Here is a 21312-nt window from a genome sequence, read left to right as displayed (position 1 = left end):
ACCGGAGACTCTCCTCGTCAGGAAGACACCGTTTACCATCACATGATGAAATGAAACGCGGCTAATTGCTACCAAACGAAACTGGGTGGATATCGACTGTTTGTTTTCCCTCCCTTAAAGCGATCCGTCCGCTCTGAGCGGCGAATACACACCATACCCCCAGAAATGTGGACGCTAAAAAAAAAAAAAAAAGAACGGGGAGGTTTTGAAGTGCACCGGGGAAGAGCGTGGAGCTAAACAGTGTCAAGGTAGAACCTCAGCCAGGATGTTTACACGTGCACACAATTTTAGCCTTCGCTCCTTGCTTCTCTCCCGGGGTGGCATAGCAGTAAATCACGGCCACAGACGCTGTGAGGTAATCATTTCATGTACAGTAGACGATAACAACATGGCCACTTAGATCAGCCCCTCGGTTATGAGAACGGATGTAATTAGCGGCGGGCTTTAAACAGAGTCGCGGGCGCGCGGCTACCGGCGCTCGCAAGATATATTCCTGCGCATAAACCCACGAGTCGGCGGGGGAAAAAAAAACCCTTTTGAACGCGCGATTACAGACTCCGGCGGCGACTTTCTCCGTCCCCGACTTGGGCGAGCCCCGCGCCAAGCATGTGACAAGCCTGGTAATGGCATGTCGTCGCAGGGCCCCGCGACCTCAGGGTGATCAATCACGCCGAGCGTCAGAGGCGCGATGGTCTGAAATTGGAGGGCAGAGGAAGGTGGCGAGGATAATGCCCGGTTTGGGGACGGAGGAATGAACGGGGAGAGCGGTTTGTCGTAATTCCCGGCGTTTTTGACTCGGCAGGCCGGTGGGGGAAGTGGTGACTCTTGGCTTCTGTGCGCCGAGGTTAAAGGGGCGACTGCCGAGTGTGGGTGTGTTTGTACACAGCGCCGCGGCCGTGCCGCTCCCGTTTCGCATGCATGCATGTGTGTGTGTGTGTGTGTGTGTGTGTGTGTGTGTGTGTGTGTGTATTTTTTGAAAACAGATGTCCTGTATGTGTCGGTGGCGCTCACGTGCAACACAACCGCGTCAAACGCATGTGCGTACGAAGGACGACATGGTAATGTGTGTGTGTGTGTGGTCAGGTCAGGGTGGAGCATGCGAGCCAATCTGTGTGTGTGTGTGTGTGTGTGTGTGTGTGTGAGAGAACAGATGTGTGACGCACACGGCCTCTGGGTTGGGGGGGAGTGGTGGGGGAGGGGTCACCAGCCACTGTGGAATGCCAGCGTGCCACTGACACAACTGGATTTTGGAGTAAAAGTTTGGAAAAAACACAAAGCAAAACAGCCAAAAAAAAAAAAAAAAAAAAAAAAATCAAAATTATTACCGCAATACGCTCATTTGTCATTGCCAACAAAATATGAGTGGGCAGAGTTTCCACGAAAAACACCGTCATTACATCTCATTAAGCTGCTGCGAACCTGCAGCAAAAAACTAACACACTTCTCTTGCACGCACTGGAACACGGCGGAACGACAATAGGAAGAAAAAAAAAAAAAACAGCCCTGCCGTGTCCCTGCAGAACAGTAGCCATGGTTACTGATCAACACCATCGCTGCTCCAATACATGAAAGCAGTTAAATGAGGCTATGAAGTTGAATGGTGCGGGTGCTCTGGAAGAAATTTGGTCAATGTTCAACAGAGTGCGGTATTCCCCTTCCATCTCGCCATGATGGTAACAGTCAGACGTGCCCAAAGGCCTGGACCCCCTCTGCCTTCCTGTTGCTTGCAATCTCCCTGCGTGTGACACTTCTACCAACTGAAGGCAGCGGTGAAACTTTAAGTGGCCTCTCTCCTCTTTATGCTGTCTACCTTCCTTTGCTCCCCCCCATCCCCCACACCCTCCCCCTCCCCACTACCCTCCCTCCCTCCCCCTCTCTGCACTTCAACGTCTTGTGTCAGCTCACATCTCACTTGCAGCTGCACAAAGCATTTGGCACCACTTTTATCTCCCTCATTACATGTGTTTGCCAGCTCCATATCTGGACATTCACACAACTGCTCTCTCCCCGTAACACACGCACACCATGGGGCTGCGGTTTTGAGGCAGCTATGACACAATCCAGATTCTCTTAGCAGCCTATAGCGGGAAAATGTGTTTTGCGCGGAGTCATTTCCCTCAGAAGTCCAGATTTTTCCTGCCTAGTAGCTTTGATCCACATGGCACGGGGGAGGGGGTGAGGGGGGGGCCTGTGTCAACAGTCTTGTGTTTCAGCTGGAGGGCCCGGCAGACCCCCATAGTGTCACTCATTGCTCTTTGTCAACGCTTGACCAGCAAAACCACCATGTGGCGCTGTCAGCTGCCACGGCCCCAAAAACAATTCTCAGCAGAACAGCCAACCTTACACGACGCAGATGTGCACGGTACACAGTCTAGCGAACAAAAGGTTTTATCAAGGTTGGGAGCAAAGGTCGTGAATATTTGGAAGGTACTGATGAAGGTGATGTGGTAAAATTGCAGAAGGGGTTTTGCCTGTTTGGTAAATGTGAGTAAACGCAACAAAATATTGATACGAATGGTTTGGAAGACAATATTCTACCTTGGGTCCTTGGAAAAAGTGTAAAAAAGGAGACTAATGTTCATACTTCAAAGCATGTTTCCTGATATTCCATCATAGAGAATATAAGAAGAGAGTAAAACTTGATTATACTCTCTTGCTACGTTGTAAATGTGTGTCGGATGATAGCATTGCTTTAAGTCTACATTGTATAAAAAGTGTCAGACATTTTGACACATTAACAGAACAAAGCCGGCACTTACTGGTAGATGTCTTTTCGCAGCACAGTGCGGGGCAGGGGGTTGTCCGCCTGAGGAGCCATGCTGAGCGACCCCAGCTTTAAAACCAGGGTGTCCTCTGCTTTCACCTGAGGATCTACTGAGACACAAGACACAAAAATCACAAACACAACTGGATTACAACATGAACTGAGATGAAAAGATGAGAAATGCACAGGAATAATATGTTTAAATATATACCGGTATGTATATACATCTATTTGTACATATACATAGACAGAAATGTTAGAGAACTGCCTTTACAAAGGAAGCCTCCATGTGACGGATTTTTTTTCTCTGTTCTATAAGAGTGTGCAAATCTGTTGTTGGCTTTTGCTGAACCTCAGCTATGTCTCTGAATCCATGCCTGCATATAATAAAGTGGTATTTTAACTATGTCTGGTTGGTCGTGACAGGGGACTTTCTTGTAGGCACCGCAAAGTTGAAAAAAAAACAAAAAAAACCCGAGGACACCACTTTGACCCCCTTACTGTTGCACTATTGTTGTTTCTACCGCAGCTTGACATTATTCTCAAACCTGATGCCACATGCTTGTCTTTCATCCCCGGACAGAAGATTCTGATCACGCTGGTGTTGATATAGATGAGTGGCAAACAGCGGGAGGTTAGCGTGTGGCTTCTCATGGGCTGACCGGCTGACTTGCCGCGCTCTTTGTAGCGCCTTGGCACAGAAGCCTGAAAATGTGTCAAGTCAAAAAAAAAAAGGCAATTTGAAAAAAAGTCAGGTTGAATTCAACAGTTCAGCTTTTTTGCAAGGGTTCGTTAACTTAAAATGGTCACAGTAAGTGTGAGAATTAATAATTTGTGCCACAAGGCACAATGGCCTCCTGATTGCTACTACCAATCTAAATTTCCTCAACATGCAGGAGGCCTATAATAACCTTACAAAATTTCATGGATGCAAGCCATGACAGTCTACATAACCACACAGGCATGCACTTACGCACACACACTTGGCCAAAAAAATGAATTACACTACCAATTCTTTCATTCTCATCACTATTGACATTGCAGTTTCTCACTGAAGGCATCGTATCTTGCTTATATATTTGATGTCTTCAGTATCTATCTGCAGTGTAGAAAGTTGCAAAGATAAAAAAAATAATAAAAAATTGCATGAGAACTTTTGACTGGTAATGTATATTTTTTACAGGATTTCAGGTGGTCTCATGGGTTAATGACCAAGACCCCCCCGGAACCTCCTGTACTTCGCACACTGGATCGGAATTCTGTATTTTTTTCTACCTGGAAGACGCCTGCTACGGTGGCCAGTAAGGGACAAGACACCACCACATCAAAGGGCTGCGCAGTGAGCAGGATCTCTCTCAGGTACTGAGGCGAGCTGTCCGCCAGGGGATCGGCGCTGAGCCGCTGACTGGCAGCGGCCGCGCCGCCGCGGGACGGCCGCTCCGGCCGAGTGGTGAGTTTGTGACGGACGTTTTTGGTGATGGCCTGAGTGTAGGTGATGGACAGGAAGCCATGCTGCTGGTGAGCTCCCTCCAGGACCTTTGCAGCCGTCTGAGCGGGAGGGCGAGGTGGGACCAAGAACACACATGTCAGTCATCGTTATGTGAAACACATGGAGCAAGAAGCATCACTTGTTTTGGGTATTTCTGTTGTACTGTGTGATGTTTGTCTCATCAAGGGATTGGCTACAATCAGTTAATACTTTAAAATGAAGTATATACAGAGACAGAAACATTATTTCCTACTATGTTTTAGAGTAAATTCTTAAATCGTTTAAGTGTCTCCATTCATTTTTGAATTACAATGAAATTCAGAAATACAATTCGGTGATTAATGCATGAAGGAGACATAACAGTGTAAGAAAATAGTACAATTGTCACATGATTTATAATAATGACTGCTTTAAAGCATCTCAGATAAGCATACACGGCAAAAGATCCAGTATCAGTGGACTGAACAAATTCTCTACAGAGAATGTGTTCCATAATTACCCAAATAGGTATTTTCTTCAAGAGTGTGAATGATTCAATGTGTAAGTTTCTAGTGTTACTGTTGTAAATTTAGACACATTTATTTTCTGACACATCACACATCAAGTTCTATAGTGCCACTGTTAATGGACCTCAAGCAGAGTCAAGCGAAGAGGAGAGTAGCTGGATTCTTACAGGGGGGAAAAAGCCAGAGAAGTGACTGAAAGTGTCCTGCTTGCTGACGGGGCGAACCAGCACAGTGCGTCTGTTAAGTTTGTCAGTGCAAGAGAGGATCACTCCTCCACAGGTGCCTGAGCTCCGAACACCTTTCTCAGTACTGGAGGCGAGGAGAGGGTAGGAGGAGGACAGATGGGAGGAGCCAAAGAGGGGGATGGAGGAGGAGGAGGGGGTTGAAAAGGAGGAGGAGTTGCCCCATGTAGTTGGACAGGGTCCAGTATTCACACATAGGGGGCAAAGAGGGAGGTGGTGTAGATGCAAAGACAGAAAAGAAAGAGAAAAGAGAATTTCAAGAGAAAAGAGAATTTCAAGAGAAAAGACAATTTCAAGAGAAAAGACAATTTTAGATCAATTAGAGAAAAGTGATCAAAACCACACAAAGTTGAATCAGCAGGAACCAGATGAAATATTATGATATGGTCTTATACTATAACACTGTGACAGCACGAAAGAAAAGTTCTGTATATATTATGATTGCGGACATATGAAAGCTGCTTTGAACATTTAAACCCACAAACTATGCTGGCATGAGTTTAATTTGGCAAAGGTCAAAGTATAAGACCATAACCAATACAAGGGTTTACCAACAAGAGAGGGGAGGCCTGCATCTCAGCCTCTCCGCACAAAAGAGTTGAAGCAGGTTTTATTGGTTGGATGAATTACCAGTTAGAACCGCTGGAGAGACAGGAGCAGTGGTAGAAATCCTACCCCAGAGTCTTTCTGCTTTCTATTTCGTAGCGTTTCTAAGTCGTGCTAAACTTCCTTTTTCTTCCTGTCTGTCCAGCAGGAGTGCAGACGAGCGGCCTCGATTAGGAGCAGCAGAGTGGCTGAGGCGAAACGTGAAGAGACCTTGAAGCTGCGACGGCTGGATTTTTTTGGGGGGGGGGGAGAGAGAGGGGGTTGTGGGAGGAGGCCTCACCATGGCAGTCTCCTTGCACTGCAGAACGAGTCCTTCATAGTGAGCAGAGTGCCAGCTTTGATCTGGCCTGGAGAGACACACAAGGCCAGTCTTTGCACTTGGAACACAACTGCAGTTTGATAAGAACGCCACATGGACTGATGCCGACAGTCAACTTTGCTCAATTTTCACGCGGCCTGGTGGCGAGCGCTCAAACTCAAGTGCAGGAAAATAGTGCGGTGACAGTCAAATACAATGCGGTATTTTACTTTATTATTGACACCATCCATTAAGGAAGACGGCACCTGTAAGGTTGGCGTCACAGCAAGGGTCAAGACAGCCGACGGCTCAGACATGCAGTGGATGAAACACAGCTTTCACACGCACAGCGTTATTATCAAACTTACTTTAGGGTGATAGAATCGTGCAGAGCGCACATATGGGATGATGCTTCACACCATTGGAAAACACCATCTGCATCATTTCTTTTATGGCCCTCTCTCTGTCTTTCCAACACTCCCCAGTCGAATTCTGAAAGTTCTCTAAGAGGGGCCTCCTACTAAGAGTGTACGTGTGAGTGCTTCATGCATTGTTATCTGCTATATCAGTCATTCCCTCTGAGTGCCCATGTGACTGGGTTTTCGTAATCGCTCCACTCCGCGGCGAGAGTGACAAATGCATGCACACATGTGGACACCCCTCCCCTCCCCCATCCCTCCCTCTCCCCCCACAGCTCTTCACTTCTCCCATCATCTCATTCTTTTTCTCCCCTCGTGCGTTTATCCAGCCATTCTTCTCTTCGCGTCATTTGCAGAACAGCTGGAAGACATCACGTCCAATTTTCGTGAGCTGCTCCTTCAAGCGCACCGGGTTAAACTGTCACCAGTGGCTGTTTTCTCTGGGCTTCGGAACACCTCAAGGACCATTTGTTGCTAAAGGAGACCTGGCTGAAACAGGCCCGGGACGAAACCTTCCAGGTTCTGACCCTCCACAGGAGACAGCGCCCCCACAAAGACCAAGACTCTGTCACCCCATTACAGACTTGCCTGTATTTCGACCTCCTATGATGAGTTGGCCCCAAACCTCTGGACTTCAGCATCCACCTTTTTCATTTAATTTATCCTTCCCTTCTTCAAGCTGTCTGGATAATCATTTAATACAAAGTGGGATTGGATTATATATCTATATAATTATATATCTATCTATAAGTAAAGGCGCAGTGTAATGTTTTAATTGTTGAACAGTTGTATGATCAGATAAGATGAAATATTCTCTTTCGCAAGCTTGTTTTAATCTGACCACATGCACAAAGGTAACAAGGAGTAGGAGATAAAATACCAAAACCTTCCTTTCGGAATGATTGATATAGATTCCACAACTCTTGGTCTTTGTAGGGTATGGAAAATACTACGTATAGTGCACCATAAGCAGAGATCTTCCACTGTGTCCTAACCAGTCTACATGTCTACAACCTGACTTGGACAAGAGGGTGCTTTTGCCTGCCAGAATCGCGGTTGGTTAAAAAATATGTTGCAACCACCACGTTGTTAAATGCACATTAAACTGGAAAAAGCTTGAAATTAGAAAATTGACCCATTATCTACTTTGGGAGGTATGAAGGTCTATGAAAAAGACTATGGTTGGCTCCCAACCAAGATGGAATTGGACACACACCTGCGGACAGCACAGAGGATGAAAATATAATAATCAATGGCATTATTAAACTGAAATCTGTCTAAAAACTGACATTTACCTGGCTCAGGCTGGTGCTCCAGCAATCATATCACGCACACAACCCAAAAACATATTCATCATTTGGAAAAAAAAAAGGAAAAAAAAAAGGGTGCATCAGGCATCGTCCTGTGATGTGACCGACTAGTCTAGCAGCCTGTGACAAAATATGATTGGGCCACTTCTAATGACACAACCAAAAATTCAAAAAAAATTCAATTGACTTCAATGCCTTCTTCAAAGAGCACTCCTTTTCAAAATACGTCCAATACACTCTGCACACAGATACATTTTATGTTTTTGGACAGTCCACCTGGTGTGTCAAGTGAGTGTCTGGCACACAGACCTGAAAAACACGAACTCTGTTCTCCGTACTCTGCTCATGTGAGAGTGTTTACAAGATGACAATTTTATTCAACTCCCCCTGGAGGAATTACCTCCTGGCAAGCGGCCTCTTTCCAACAGAGTTGGACCTCAGGCACCGGAACACACACTCTTTCTTTAATAGGGAAAATGTGTACAGTACACATTCAACAAAATTAAAGATTATTCCGAGTTCCAGTTTCATCTACGTGCAGGACATGTTACCGCATTTTATTATTTTTTTTCAGAGCCCAGAACTAAATTACCCCATTTGTGTGGAGCATCGCCCAGTGGTTTCCCTTCCCTAACAACGTGTTAATGTTTCTGTGAATCAATTCAGACACCACAGACTCCGAGTAAGCGACTGACTGAACTCCTCTGCTTTGTGAGTCACAGTCCAGCCAGCTCCACATGCATCCAAACATCTGAGTCTTCCTTTCGCTCATCTGTCTGTGCGTGGTCACTAACGCAACAGCTGTCTGAAGAGACGATGACGCCGGGGTGCTAATCCGAAAAGTTACCCATGGAAGTTGACGTGGGAACAGACTGTAACTTCTCGCAAGTGGTAGGAGGGTGTCTGGACTTTGAGGATGGGGGAGAACGTGTGCGTGTGTATGTGAGTGTGTAAAAAGCAGACCTGCTGGTCCTCATTATAGGCCACATTATTTGGATTATGATGCTCTTCCTTTTGGTCATCATTGCTTTTGTGTTTCAAGAATTTATTATTATTATTATTATTATTAATAATAATAATGATAATAATTATAAAAATAATAATAATAATAACCATCATCATCATCATCATCATCATTATAAAATAGTGGTAATTGTGTTTGTATGTATGTAGTTTACTGTACCTGCATCTGTAGTGGTCGATGTTAAAGCTGCCGACTTTGCATTTGACCTTTGTATAAATGTCCTGCACATCCACTGAGGCACTCAGGTCTTCCAGTTCACTGATGACACAAATTTCTGACGGAGACAAAAGTGCCAGTGATTAATTTGTGGACTTTTCCAGAAGAGGGAAAATGAAACACCCATTTTTAAAAGTTGAAAAACATTTCAATTGTTCAAAGTTAGATGAAAAGAAAAACACTTTTCAAATTCTCCAGATTTGTACAGAGCTGCTTGACAAAGGGCAACACAACTAAATTCAGATGTGCATTTAGGACGCTTAATTTGTGTGTTTTCTCTGTACACAAGGCGCTGCACTCGAGCAGATCCTTTCCACTTCCTGTCACTGGTCCAACTACTGCGGTCACTTGTTGTGGCCACACTTGTGGTGTCTTCTCAGGCTCATTATGGCCTGAGCCTGACTGTCCCTCTCCCTCTCACAGACAAACACTGACGCGGAGCGCAACCCTGATGTCACAGGGTAATTTGTAGAAAAGAGAGCAACGTATAAAACAAGTAAAAATAGCCATTATCCGATCTTAATGAGTTTGCATATTTACACATTACATGATTATGCAATTCTTTGATGCGTGCACACATTTTACATACTCTTGCCTCAAAGCACCTTTGGCATAAAACGAGCCCACAGACGACACGGCAAAGTGAGTAATGTTCATAAAGGCAGTGATTTACTCCGTCCCGAACCGAGACTGCACGCTTAACTGCTGCTTCTCTCACTGTTTCCACCGAGAAAAGTCCCACACCAACTGGCTACTTTGGGAAATGGACTTGCATGCATGTGAAACTATACTTGTTGTTGTTGTACTGTTGCCTTGTGGTGACTCTGAAAAAACGCGGAGGTTTCTAACGGCTTATTAAAATTGAAAAGGCAAGACCGGTCTTGCTCTATTGTGGATACTGTGTGGAAAGAACTCTCCTGCGCTGTTAGATCTGAGGAAAGTCAGAGTGTTGATGCTGATGAATGAGCTTTCTGAAAGCACCTAGAAGAGTCCAGGAAGATCTTACTCTCTGTATCCTGAACGAGACTGAGTTGCTCCTTTCGAGGAGACTCAGACGGCTCACACATGATTTTCTACCTCTGAACCTCCAACACATTGTCGCATAACATTATACCCAAGAAGCCGCATGCCTGGAATGGCTTTTTCCTCCGTTCCTCTGAAGGGAAGAGTCGTATTTCCTTTGCAGTTGAAAAACACATGACATCACTGCAGACCGACTACAGCCGTATCTGTGGCTCACTTATCTCGGAGAATGTGTTTTGGCGATATTAGGCATCTAATAGATTGCACACACACAAGCCTTGTTTTTGCTAACATGCTCAATGTGATGCATACAGAAAATCTGGCGGTAAGTTTATCTCGCCGCTCAGATGGTACGTATTAAGGCCAAATCCGAAGTAATTCCAATTTAGGATGTCTCTAAGTCAAACCATCTCTGCGATGTCCTTCAAAACATTCCCTCTCTCTCCGCTATAAAAGAACCTTTAAGCTTGGCGATCTGGCTGGCAGATGCTAAATATTACAGCTACCAATTAAAGGTAAATCTAGCCTTTCATCGCCGCAGTAAATCTAAACGGCCCAAGAGGTGGTTCGCTGGGGATTCATCACCGATTTATTTATTTGCCTTTTCCCGTCATCATCTTCACCTCATTCTCTCCAGCTGCCTTTTTCCCCAAGTGCACAATGTTTGAATGAGAAAAGAGTGAGGAATTTATCCCTGAGAAGCTGATGCTGCAAAACGGAGAAAGAACTTTCTTTACGTTGCTTGAAATGTAAAGGGTTTTGAACGACTTTTTTACACCGTAAATTTATCAAAATGTAGAAACAAATATAAATAAATACATTTGATTTTACACAAAGATTGCACAGTGGTAAACTATACAAAACGAGGGATTGTGTACCTGTTTTTTTGGCAGTTGTGTCAGGAGAAAACAGCTTGACTGTGACCTTGGGCAACATCCACTGCATCCACAGGCTGACCTTCCCGCTGGATCCACCAATGCTGCTTATCTTCTGTTCCAGAGTCACTGTATCAGCAAACGGACCGTCATCTCCAGCAGGTACGGAGTCACCCTGGGAGGCCAAAGCAGGGCACATTCATCACTTGGGATTGGCGAGATAGCAATTAAAACAACAGCAAAGAACAAATGTGGATTTTACTTTTGAACGCAAGTTCCATCCAAAAGACCACGAAACAGAACATGTGTCTCAAACCTGTGATCTCTGACTCAAAGTTAAGATTTGTGCTGTCAATCGATACCACCAATCATCTGTTTGGCAAATGTGCACGTATGAGGCAGCCATAACAAAGCAACTTTCCAATCTTTTGGTGGGAGGTGACATCAGGGGCTGGTGAGCAGGAGTGCACAAACGGCCGTGTGAAGTGTTGTGTGAAGTTGTCACCGGTGTTAACCCCTGAATAAGCCGCCAGCATCCACATGGCCTGCTTTCACTCAAGTGTGTCGGGACACACACGTCTCGCAGCCTGGAAGTTGGAGAGCAGAGGCCGAGGTGGAGGCTCTCTTTTCATTACTGGGGTTTGGCAAAGCACAAAGGGATGACAGCACTGGGGACAAATTTCTCTTTAGTTTCTCCCTCATCCTACGGAAATCTGGTTTCTCAAAACGTCTTCGCTCGTCTGGATTTCGGGAAAGCAAAGACGACTGCAAACAAACAAAATGGCAATTTGCTGCTCAAGCGTTTGTAGGGTTTTAATTTTTCCACAGCTTCTCCCGTCGCGGCGTGGTAATGATGGATTGTGTCAAGGTTATTGAGCATGGTTGTGGTTGGTGAGGAGGTTATCAACTATCTCAATCAAAACTGCCACAGCTGCTGGATTGATTACAGGGCTTAAAGAGGATCCAGATGAGAAAACTATGTCCCCGCTCCACAGCTGGGTGGGGGGGATACCAACCCCCATGTAATTTGTAAATTTAATGTAATTGTGTACTTCATTGTGGCTTGCAGCATAACTGCAACCACCAATGACAATTTAACACGGTTTCACCAGAACTGAAAAACCCTGAACCAAAAAAAAAAAAAAAAATGCTTTTTCATTTGTTTTCGAGGCAAAAGGCACAATTTGTGCCAGTGCTAATTGAAGACCAATGTGTGCCGAGATGAGTGGCGAAGGAGAGACATGGGAGATGTTAAGCTCTAAAACTTTATGAATAAGTCCAATTGAGACTTGCAGTTAGCAAGATCCTGAATTAGCACCACTATTGCAAAAACTAAAAGGTTGCCGTAGCGCAAGAAACAGCAGACTACTGACACACAACTTTGTGTTACAAGCGTTTATGATTAAATACGTCTGGGCTTATGTGCTTGTGTTGATATTTTTGGTGGTTTTCTTTAACTGGCATGAAGAACACCATTACACGTTTGCAATGGCAAGCAAACAATGCTCTCAAATTACAAAGTTAGCACTATACACTTGCAATCAGGTGTCTTTGAGTGTCATTCTGTTTCTATGTTCGAGACACAAAATGTTCTTTGAACAGTCAAGAAGACTGAGTGTGTGTGTGTGTAACTGGCAGTGCGTAATATGAGCCCAATTGTAATGGCGTTCCATCAGTCTGAATGAGAGATATCCCAGTGTCAACTGCCATTTGGGAATTTATTATTGTTGAGCAAGAGTCAAAACATAACTCTGCGTGCGGGTGTGTGCGTGCACAAGCGCGCCTGTGTGTGTGTGCGCACTCGCATGCAAAAAAACGCATGTGGTTGGGACGACTTAGTTTACAGTGCTGCCGGTCAGTGGGATTAAGCTCTGTAATGTAGTGTGTGGAAACAGGAGCCAGCCGTTGGCATTGCGAGAAGCCCAGGCAACGACGTGCTTGCAGTGGGGTCTTGCTGCAGTGTCAGACAGACTGACGGATGGACGGACAGAGTGCACATTCCTTCAAGCCAGAATTGCTTCAAGGAAAGTCAGCTGCCATTAACATGATAGTAATTCTTACATCTTGAATCCCGGCAGTAGTTTGTTTGGACTTACTCTTTCACATTGCCTTGGAATGAGAACAAAAATAGTTGCAAAAAGACCAAGTTGTTACTTCTTTATCAGTTTTGGTGCTGTCAGTTGGTTCGGAGTGGGTTCTGCCATCGTCCTGAGCTTCCAGACTGGGCCGCCACCCCCCACCCCCACATCCCCCACCCTCTGGACGCGCACACGCTAATTTACAAACACGCTTTGTGAAAGGCAGCTATTTTTCCCACACCTCCGCAAGCCAAGCTTGAAAGTATACAGTCAAATCCCTGGGCCCCTGGGCTATAAACCGGCCGAGAATCTGGGTTTATTTTCTTTGCAAAGTTTGTCTTTGCTCATCAGAGAGACCAAAACACTGGAAGACAACAGTGGGCTGGGGAGTGTCAGCGAAGCATTGAGGGCAAGGGATATTATAAAAAAAGAGTCGAGGCGGAGACGGGGCACGAAGGACAGGTGGAGGGACAGGACGGGCACAAAGGAGTTTGGACTTGAAGGTAAAGAAAGCAAAACAAGAACCGGGAGCCAGTTTTCCAACAACTTTTGCGAGAACCAATCAAACGCTGTGCCATTTACGACCACCGATTATTCGAGGAGGTTCGTGTTGATGGTGACTGGTAGGGAAATGCTGTTTGCGCGCTGCCTCTGCTGGCAGGGAGGCGTTACAGGGAGACGGGAAGAAGAACAGAGACGTGATGAATGTCATAAAGTATCGGGTCATTTGAATGGCTGAGGGGGGCTGGGGGTATGTGATGTGGCGGCTCTTTGACTAGCTTAAATACCGGAGTGGGGGGTGGGGGTGGGGGGCGGCGCGGTCGCCTGTTGGTGGTGGTGGGTCGGGGAGGTGGGAGACTGCTGCCACTGCTGCTGAGACTTATCAAAACAGCTCCCACATTCTTGCTCAATCACCCGACCTCCCAGCGGACTAAACACTTCTACCAGTGTTTGTACTTAGGTAAACAGTGACAAGTGGGCTGTCAGGGGCCTCCGTGGCCTTGCTATAGACGGGCCGCGCTGCTAGGGGCCTCCGCCGGCCCGCCGGCCGGCCCACTGAAGTGTTGCCACTTCTGCGCTTCCACAAGTGACGCAAAAGAACACACACGTGTTGACGGCATGGAAACGAATGCAGACGCATATGCGCGGCGACATATGAAACACTTTTTTTTCCCCCTCCTTCTCTCGCTCTCTCTCACACACACGCAGACGCAGACACACTTTATTGCCTCTCGGGGTGGTATGATGACTGCGCTGTGATCCCAGGGGCCCCCGCGTTACTGACAGGACCCTGGTGATCAGAGCTGAAACCCGAGGAGGCTTTCCACACACACACACACACAAATAAAATAATCATTTTCATGCATTTTCAGTTGGGTTCCGAGCGAGGCAATGTTGCTGCTACTGTACTGAGGAGGAAATACGGCTGTCACATCATCTGAAGCTAGAATAAACATCAGCCAGGGACAAAGGGGAAAACAGCCCATAGCGCTCATGGCTTTTGCCCTGTGAGAGATCTCCACTCTGGCTTTTCCACCCGCTTTGTCCACGCCAGCGTGCGTTGCTACGCTTCACACTTCATTTCCTGGGCTTGGTGTTTTATCGGAGGCGAAAAATGTAAATACGGATTATTGTTTTCTCCAAATTCAGATTTCAGAGTTATACTTAATTAAGCCGCAGCCTCTACTGATTAAACACCGCTCACAGGCGATCAGGAACACACACTCTGTCCAAAAAAAACATAATAAAAGAAAGCAAAGCACTTTGGTTTTTTCCAGTTCTGAATATCTGTATAAACAAAGCAGTTTTCTAGACAAATAGCACGTGTTTGCGCTAACTCAACATAGTGTAACGAAAAACATACAATGATTGCACTTTAAATCATAAATCAACCTAGAATTGTATATACACAATGCCTTACAAAGCACATGCAAGAGACTGAGTCATGAACTACGCCCTAAACGGCCAGTCAGAAGATCAAACTTACACTTGTGACCAAAAGAACTTGGAAAAAAACTTAGCGATACACCTGGTTTGACAACTTCAACTTGAAGTGAACTTGAAGTTCCCATCACGGGGGTGCGAGTTTAATTTTATTGCAAGCCTTGTTCCAGCATTATATGTTAAAAATCAATATGGCATCTTTAATGGTAGAAAACTGGCATGTCTGTCTAAATTACAAATCCCTTACACAAGTGTATGTGTACCTCATGCTGCATGCCACCAAGGAGTGTTTCGATGTTGTCATTTAATAAAGTACAACATTTTTTTTTTTATCAGAAATAGTAAAATATGTCATAAATGTAAGCTGTGGAGAGTTAAAATTAAGAATGTAATTTATGGGTGCCACAAGCAAATAAATACATACACACATATACACGGGTGTATTTATAGTTGTGATGGGTGGCGAAAGGGTCTGAGACCTAGTGATTTACTAATTGAGGAATGCCATCCCCACTGCGAGTTCTCTTTGAAACAGTGAATTGTCCTTCCTGAGGGTTTGGAATGGCTTCTGTGGCTGCCAGAGAACTTCATCTTCTCTTTTTTAGCGCTTTTATGTGCCTGCTGTGTTTGTGGCAGAACGCTATATTTACTGCTACCAGGACGATTCCATCTGACACAACAAGGGTGCAAATTACTTGCTACGGCGACAATTCATGAGCCTTTTTTGGAGAGTTGCTATTATCTACTTTGTGAATAAGTAATAAGAAATGCATGGCAAAAGTAGCAGCAAAGAATAAGCAATGGTTGCTAAAAGCCCAGTGGTGCAGTGTCTGAGACTGGGAGCTTGTGGGTTTGACACCCGGTCAGGTCATACAAAAGATTACAAAAATGGCAACCACTGCCTTCCAGCTCGGCAGCTAGGATCAAGGCTTTGTAGCTGTATTAGTGTTGATCATTAAATGACTCCCAAAAATAGTGAATCAGGCTCCCTGTTGTTCAAGCCACAAAAAAGGGAGTCAGCAGCATATTAAGAGCCCATGTGGGTGGCAGTGTAAGAGTATCCAGGAAAGTGCTCCTTAGTCAGAAAGTGCAATACACTTTCAGCAAAATTGATCATTTTATATTCACTATAAACAGACCATTTAATAGAGGCTTTTTATCTTTGTACTGTTTGACTCCTATTTTATTTAAACCACAAATAAGAGAATCATAGTGGGGCAGAGGACGGTCAAGTCCAAGAATGTTATTTGGACATTTTAAAAGGAAATGCCACCTGAGTCAACACCAATTCATTGTATTGTTGGAAAAAAGGCGAGATAAATGTTTTTAATCGACCTGCTGATGTGGCTACAGCTGGAAAAAACGCTTCGCACGAGTGATACTTCAGCTACATGTGAACCCAAAAGCCTTTCTACCACACTGTCGTTCAAAAAACATCTCCCCCAGTGTGTTCCTGTACATCTGCTGCGGCACTGTCAAAACAAACCTCTGTGGGAGAGCCAAAATCTGCCGAGGGACTGCAGGTGCTGGTGTCCGGCAGCGCAGTGCCGGCGCTGCTGCGCACCGGTGAGGACGGAGCCGCTCCGGCGGAAGGTTCCGGGACGCTGGAGGTCTGCCGCAGGATGCCGTGCCTCTGGAGCCGCGCCCACGTCGAGCTCCAACTGAGGAGGAGCTCGTACAAAAGTTGGACCTGGGGAGCGACAGAAGCGGGGAAGAGGTGAAAAAACTGGGACCTTCAAATTCTGCGGTGGAAGGAGATCATCGAAGGAATGACGTGCTTTCCATTTTTTTGGGGGACCGTATGTTTTCAAGAAGGATTGTGATAGAAGCCGACACTGCAACGCGAGGTTTCTCATGCCAATCAGTCTGTTGCGACGGTCCATGAGAACAGATTTAAATGTATGACAAGCCCTCTCCCACGGAATGTACAGCAAATGCGACTGTAATTGTGGCGCCACAGCTGAACACACATTCAATACATTACACTGGGTCTACTGTATCAATTGAGTGCCTTAAAAGATAAACGTGACACACCACAAGTCTTCTTAATATTAAAACCAAATTCAGATGCATCTTGCCAAGGACTGACTCAAACAGCTGCACTGGGGATTTCTCATGTAGTTCTGAGGCCATTACCATGATTTGACTTGGCAGCTTTATAGTTATGTGACACTAAATCTAGTTAAAGCACAGAGAGGACCAAAAGAAAAGAGAGAGTGTGGAAAGATCGGGAAGAAATGGATCACTCTCCGTTCCCATTTCTTTAGCTGCAAACGAGCATTATTTCAGGCTTCGAACTTGTCAATCACAAAAACCCCGTTTCGCGAAAGTGATGTCAAACTTCCATGCGCCCGTGTGACGGAAATTTGATCTAAAAAAAAAAAAAAACAGCGTGCTTATACACGTGTGTTACTGTACAAATCCGTAACAACAAACCTCACAACGAAACACCCACAGGGGAAAGTTGAGTTGTGTCATCAATTTCCCCTGAAAAACTCACCACCAGCGTTAGGAAAAAATGAAGGCTCAGCGTCAAGTGTTCTCAGCTATTTATCATGTGCTCACATAAGAAAAAAAAAAAAGGGGGGCCTGAGCTTTTGAACAACAACAAGCCAAAAACAAGAGTGGAAAACATGAGGGGAAGGCAGGGGAATGTGATGTGATGCTCTCAGTAATTCATGCATTCACTCCGTGTTCTTGAGAAAAAGGGGGAGAGGGAAAAAAAGGGAGAAAAGCGGCGCTCTTTCACAGTGAGCTAATTTTTTTGGATTTCAAAACGCTTCACTTCTGCGGCCAACTAATCCCCTCCGCCCCTCGATGCTGAGGGTCCCTCATAAGGAAAGGTGCGCAGACACATCAGCGCGCGTGCACACAATAGCGCTCGCTAATCCAAACATATTTTCACTTGCTAATGCTCTCTCCCCTCTCGCTCGCAACCACACATGCGCCTGTTCGCGCACACATTACAGCGAGGGGTTACATAAATAAGCGCAAATCAAATGAAAAGCAGCACAATACACTAACAGCCGGCCCATTTCAAACATCTCCAGGAAAAGGTACGAAGTGCGAGCCGGCAGCCGTCCATGGGTAAAGGCCAACATATGTCTGCCATACCCAACCAGCACGGCCCCGCATGGCTCCACAATCAACCCCCCCCCCTCTCGAAGTCCGGACGTCCAACCAACCACAAACAAGGCGTGAGAGTTGCACATGTGAGGAAAATGCAGTTAAGGATACAAAGCCAAGGAAGAGAGACAGTGACACAGTGACAACAGGAATGTGGGTTTTTGTTGCATGTTTCTGACCTTCCTATTGGCCACTAGGGGCATTTCAGTGTTATGTTGTTTGTTGAGCGATTTTGGGTGAATTTGGAATGCAATGCAAATTTAAAGGGCTATAAAAATTAAAACGGTTAAACTTTTCAAAACAATTTGGCTAATTTTTCCTCATAAAAGTCTTATCTGTCACATACTGAAGCTTCAAACTTACAGCATTTACAATTCAAGACTTTTGCGATTTTAGATTTTTTCAAACAAGTGGAAATAGCTCACTTCTGGTTTTTCAAGGGGTCAAATGTCAGAGTGTATGAAATGTAGATCTCTATATGAGGAACACGTGGGTCTTTGTCCCATGTCCCAAGGAGTTGCTTTCCACATTCCTTTTCCTCTGTTGTTCTTTATGCTAAACCAGTTTGAGGACTAGAATCCAAGTAAGACGAAACACATGCTGATATGATTTCTGCTCAATGTGGAAACTCTGCATTTTCAAGAACATAGACAACACCTTACTGAGTCACTGGTTCTGTCTGGGCCACTACACTACTCACACCTAGTAGTCTAGTCGACTCAGGTTTAGGTTGAGGTTGGGGTCATCACCGTGTTTGTTTCTCACTGCACTTTTTTTTTAAACAAACTGAACCTTTTGAAAACATGTTGGCCTGTTCGCCTGAGCAGCGCCACGCTGCATCAAGAAATATTGAGGGAGAAGATGAGACAGACTATTACAGCTGGTTGTTCCCACAGTTTGTATAATATAAAACTTTTAAAATGCATTGTGTAAATTATGGCTAACATGCAGACATATAAATGCTAATGATTTGACTAAAGTTACATTGGATTGGATTGGACTGTTCCGAAACAAAAAGACTCTCTCAACTCTCGAACTGCGACTTGAAACCGAAACTTGTGTAGGTGCCTGAGATATCACAGCTCGCCGTGGGTGTTCTACATTCAATTGAACGTGTTAGAAACATGCACCAAAGAGGATCAAGCTCAATTGGAGCATTTATCTGTAGCCATACATTGTGTGTTAATGTTTGTGGGTGAGCGTGTGAGTATCTCTGTGTGCGTACAATACTGCCTTGACCTCTTAAATGTTCTCTTGAACTTTGTTTCATCCGCATGCTTCCCCGGCCTTCAGTCTTATGTGCAGATTGATTTTACATTTGTTTCAAAATCTACATAGATGTGTATTCACAGGGTAAACCCGTCCATAAAGACTAATTTACAAACAACTTTATTTCAAAGATTATGTAACAAACTAGGAGGCTAAAAATATATATTAAAAAGGGATCAAATAAGATTAACTGCTGGCCATGACTGTTGAATCACCGTTTCCAAAAATTCCATCACATTGCCATGAAACAATTTCTTGCATGTTATGGAAAATCTGATCTACCGTCTCAAAAATGCAGCATGAATGCCCAGTGAAGTTAAGAGGCGAAACTTGATTTAATTTGTTGACTCTAAATTTAATTAATATGTCGAGTTCATGGAGACGGTGACTGAAGAGCTGAAGAACTGCCGTCTTTCAGACTTTTATATTGTGTCCTTGTTGTAGCGGTCACAGTTTTTTGTTTTCATTTAGCGTGAGTTGTAACTAAGTGTGCAGCGTTTATATGACTTTCTGCCGACCTTAAACGCAATGACTCGAAAGCCAGTTGTATTGAGTGGATGGTGTGAGGTCTCTTTGGCAGTGGAAGTGTGTGAATTAAGATGGTACTATTGCTGCACCAACTCAAAGTAAGAACAAAGAGGTCAGACAGATGGGGATGGGGAAGGTTGCGATTAAAACGAGGGGGAAAAAAAGTTTTCATTGGAAACCAAAAACTAATAATGACTCATCACATAATTGTGTTCAGCTATCTGGACTGTGCCAGATATAAGCTGTCCAATTGAAAGGGAGTCCAGAGAAAAGGATTTCACAAATGAATCATTTTTTGGGAAAGTTGTCACTACTGACAACAACAGGCTAACAGATTAAGACCCACTAATTGATTTTACGGTGCCAAATTCAGCTTGTGTTACTTCTGCTCATCGCTGTCGTGTGAGGCGTAAAACGGTGTGACCACTCTAAAGGTCGGCGCAATTAAATGTTTCCAAAGCAGGCAAATTCAATACAGCTGATTTAATTGTCGAAAACAAAACATGTGCAATGGTACATGTAGAGGTAATTAAGGCACCGTAACTGCACAATGAAAAAAAAAACCCCGATGCACAGACCCAGCAGGGAGACAAACATTTTCCCTTTCCAATACGTCCATATTAATCAAGGTCTAACCAAAATACAATAACACACTGTAAAACAACGACAACGGGCCTCGCAAATCCACACTCTCCGCCACTTAACTCCCTCAGCGTTTCCGAAGAACAAACAAGGCAACACTCTGGTGTTTACACTTCCATTTTCATGAAAATTATACACGGTAAGAAGATGAGGCAGTTTGTTTACAGTAGTCAATCTAATATAGAGAAGCATGCAGGGATGTAATCTTCATGCCAGGGTGCGTGTGTTCATGTTTCAAGAAAGTTTACAACAGCGTGATTTGTATAAATACACATGTAAATCTGGCAACTACTTCTGCGAGATGCGAGTCCGTCTCACTGACCTGAGGGTTGGAGCACTTGATGTGGATGGGCTGCAGATCAACGTGCAGGCACACTACAAAGGAGTGCCTCCCCTCGGAGTCGGCCTGCAGCTTATGGGATGTGACTGCCAGCGTTGAAGTGCAGCCCATGGGCTCCACCAGGCTTAGGCTCCTCTGTTGGCCCAGCAGGGTGTACACGCTGAACTGGCTTAGGCTCACCGTCCAGGGAAAGGCATCACCTGGTGGTAGCAGGCACAGTGGTTGGAAAAAACTGAAGTTTCGCATTCATATGGGAATGAAATACAGCTGTTTGGAGAACAAAGGCTAAAAAGAGGAAGGCAGACAGTGGCAAAAGTGAGAGGAAAAAAATCACAAGAGCGTGAAATAAATAAGAAAAAGAATGGAAAAAGACAAAGTGCAATGAATTAAATCACCAAGAGGTTTGTCAGCAAGACAAACTCTGACTTTCTTTGGGAAAACAGTAAATGTGCACCAATGCGTCAGTGTTATCTCAAAAAACTGTCCAGCGTAACTGTTGATTTCCACCAAAAACGCATTTTTAATTATTGGAATTCTTGAATAAATGAGCTAGCCAAAAATGATAGGGAACCTGTTGGCCGGAGAAGGTCTGGAGCGAGCCGAAAGAGTTGAA

The 21312-nt window shown here is 44.8% G+C and overlaps 1 protein-coding gene across 8 annotated transcripts in view; it reads right to left on the bottom strand.

The window, feature by feature from the left end:
* The window catches only part of vps13b (vacuolar protein sorting 13 homolog B), a 260425-nt gene that overhangs the window by 122074 nt on the left and 117039 nt on the right, over window positions 1-21312 (bottom strand). For 4 of the 8 annotated variants that reach the window (XM_076040755.1, XM_076040761.1, XM_076040757.1 and 1 more), the window contains exons 24-31: window positions 20682-20899; window positions 16281-16484; window positions 10776-10947; window positions 8818-8932; window positions 4927-5068; window positions 4040-4312; window positions 3313-3469; window positions 2760-2874 (exon numbers count right to left, since the gene is read on the bottom strand). In XM_076040755.1, the coding sequence (XP_075896870.1) occupies window positions 2760-2874; window positions 3313-3469; window positions 4040-4312; window positions 4927-5068; window positions 8818-8932; window positions 10776-10947; window positions 16281-16484; window positions 20682-20899 (1396 nt within the window). Of the gene's footprint in view, window positions 1-2759; window positions 2875-3312; window positions 3470-4039; window positions 4313-4926; window positions 5069-5887; window positions 5955-8817; window positions 8933-10775; window positions 10948-16280; window positions 16485-20681; window positions 20900-21312 lie in introns of all 8 variants that reach the window. The other 4 variants (XM_076040760.1, XM_076040763.1, XM_076040759.1 and 1 more) reach the window with 2 other exon arrangements.

This window comes from Nelusetta ayraudi, unplaced genomic scaffold (assembly GCF_046127955.1).
Source record: "Nelusetta ayraudi isolate G7.1 ecotype Tasmania unplaced genomic scaffold, CSIRO-AGI_Nayr_v1 ptg000063l, whole genome shotgun sequence".
Classification (NCBI taxonomy): Eukaryota; Metazoa; Chordata; class Actinopteri; order Tetraodontiformes; family Monacanthidae; genus Nelusetta; species Nelusetta ayraudi.
The sequence above is the reverse complement of the archived record's forward strand: the minus strand, read 5'-3'. Positions and strand labels throughout refer to the sequence as shown.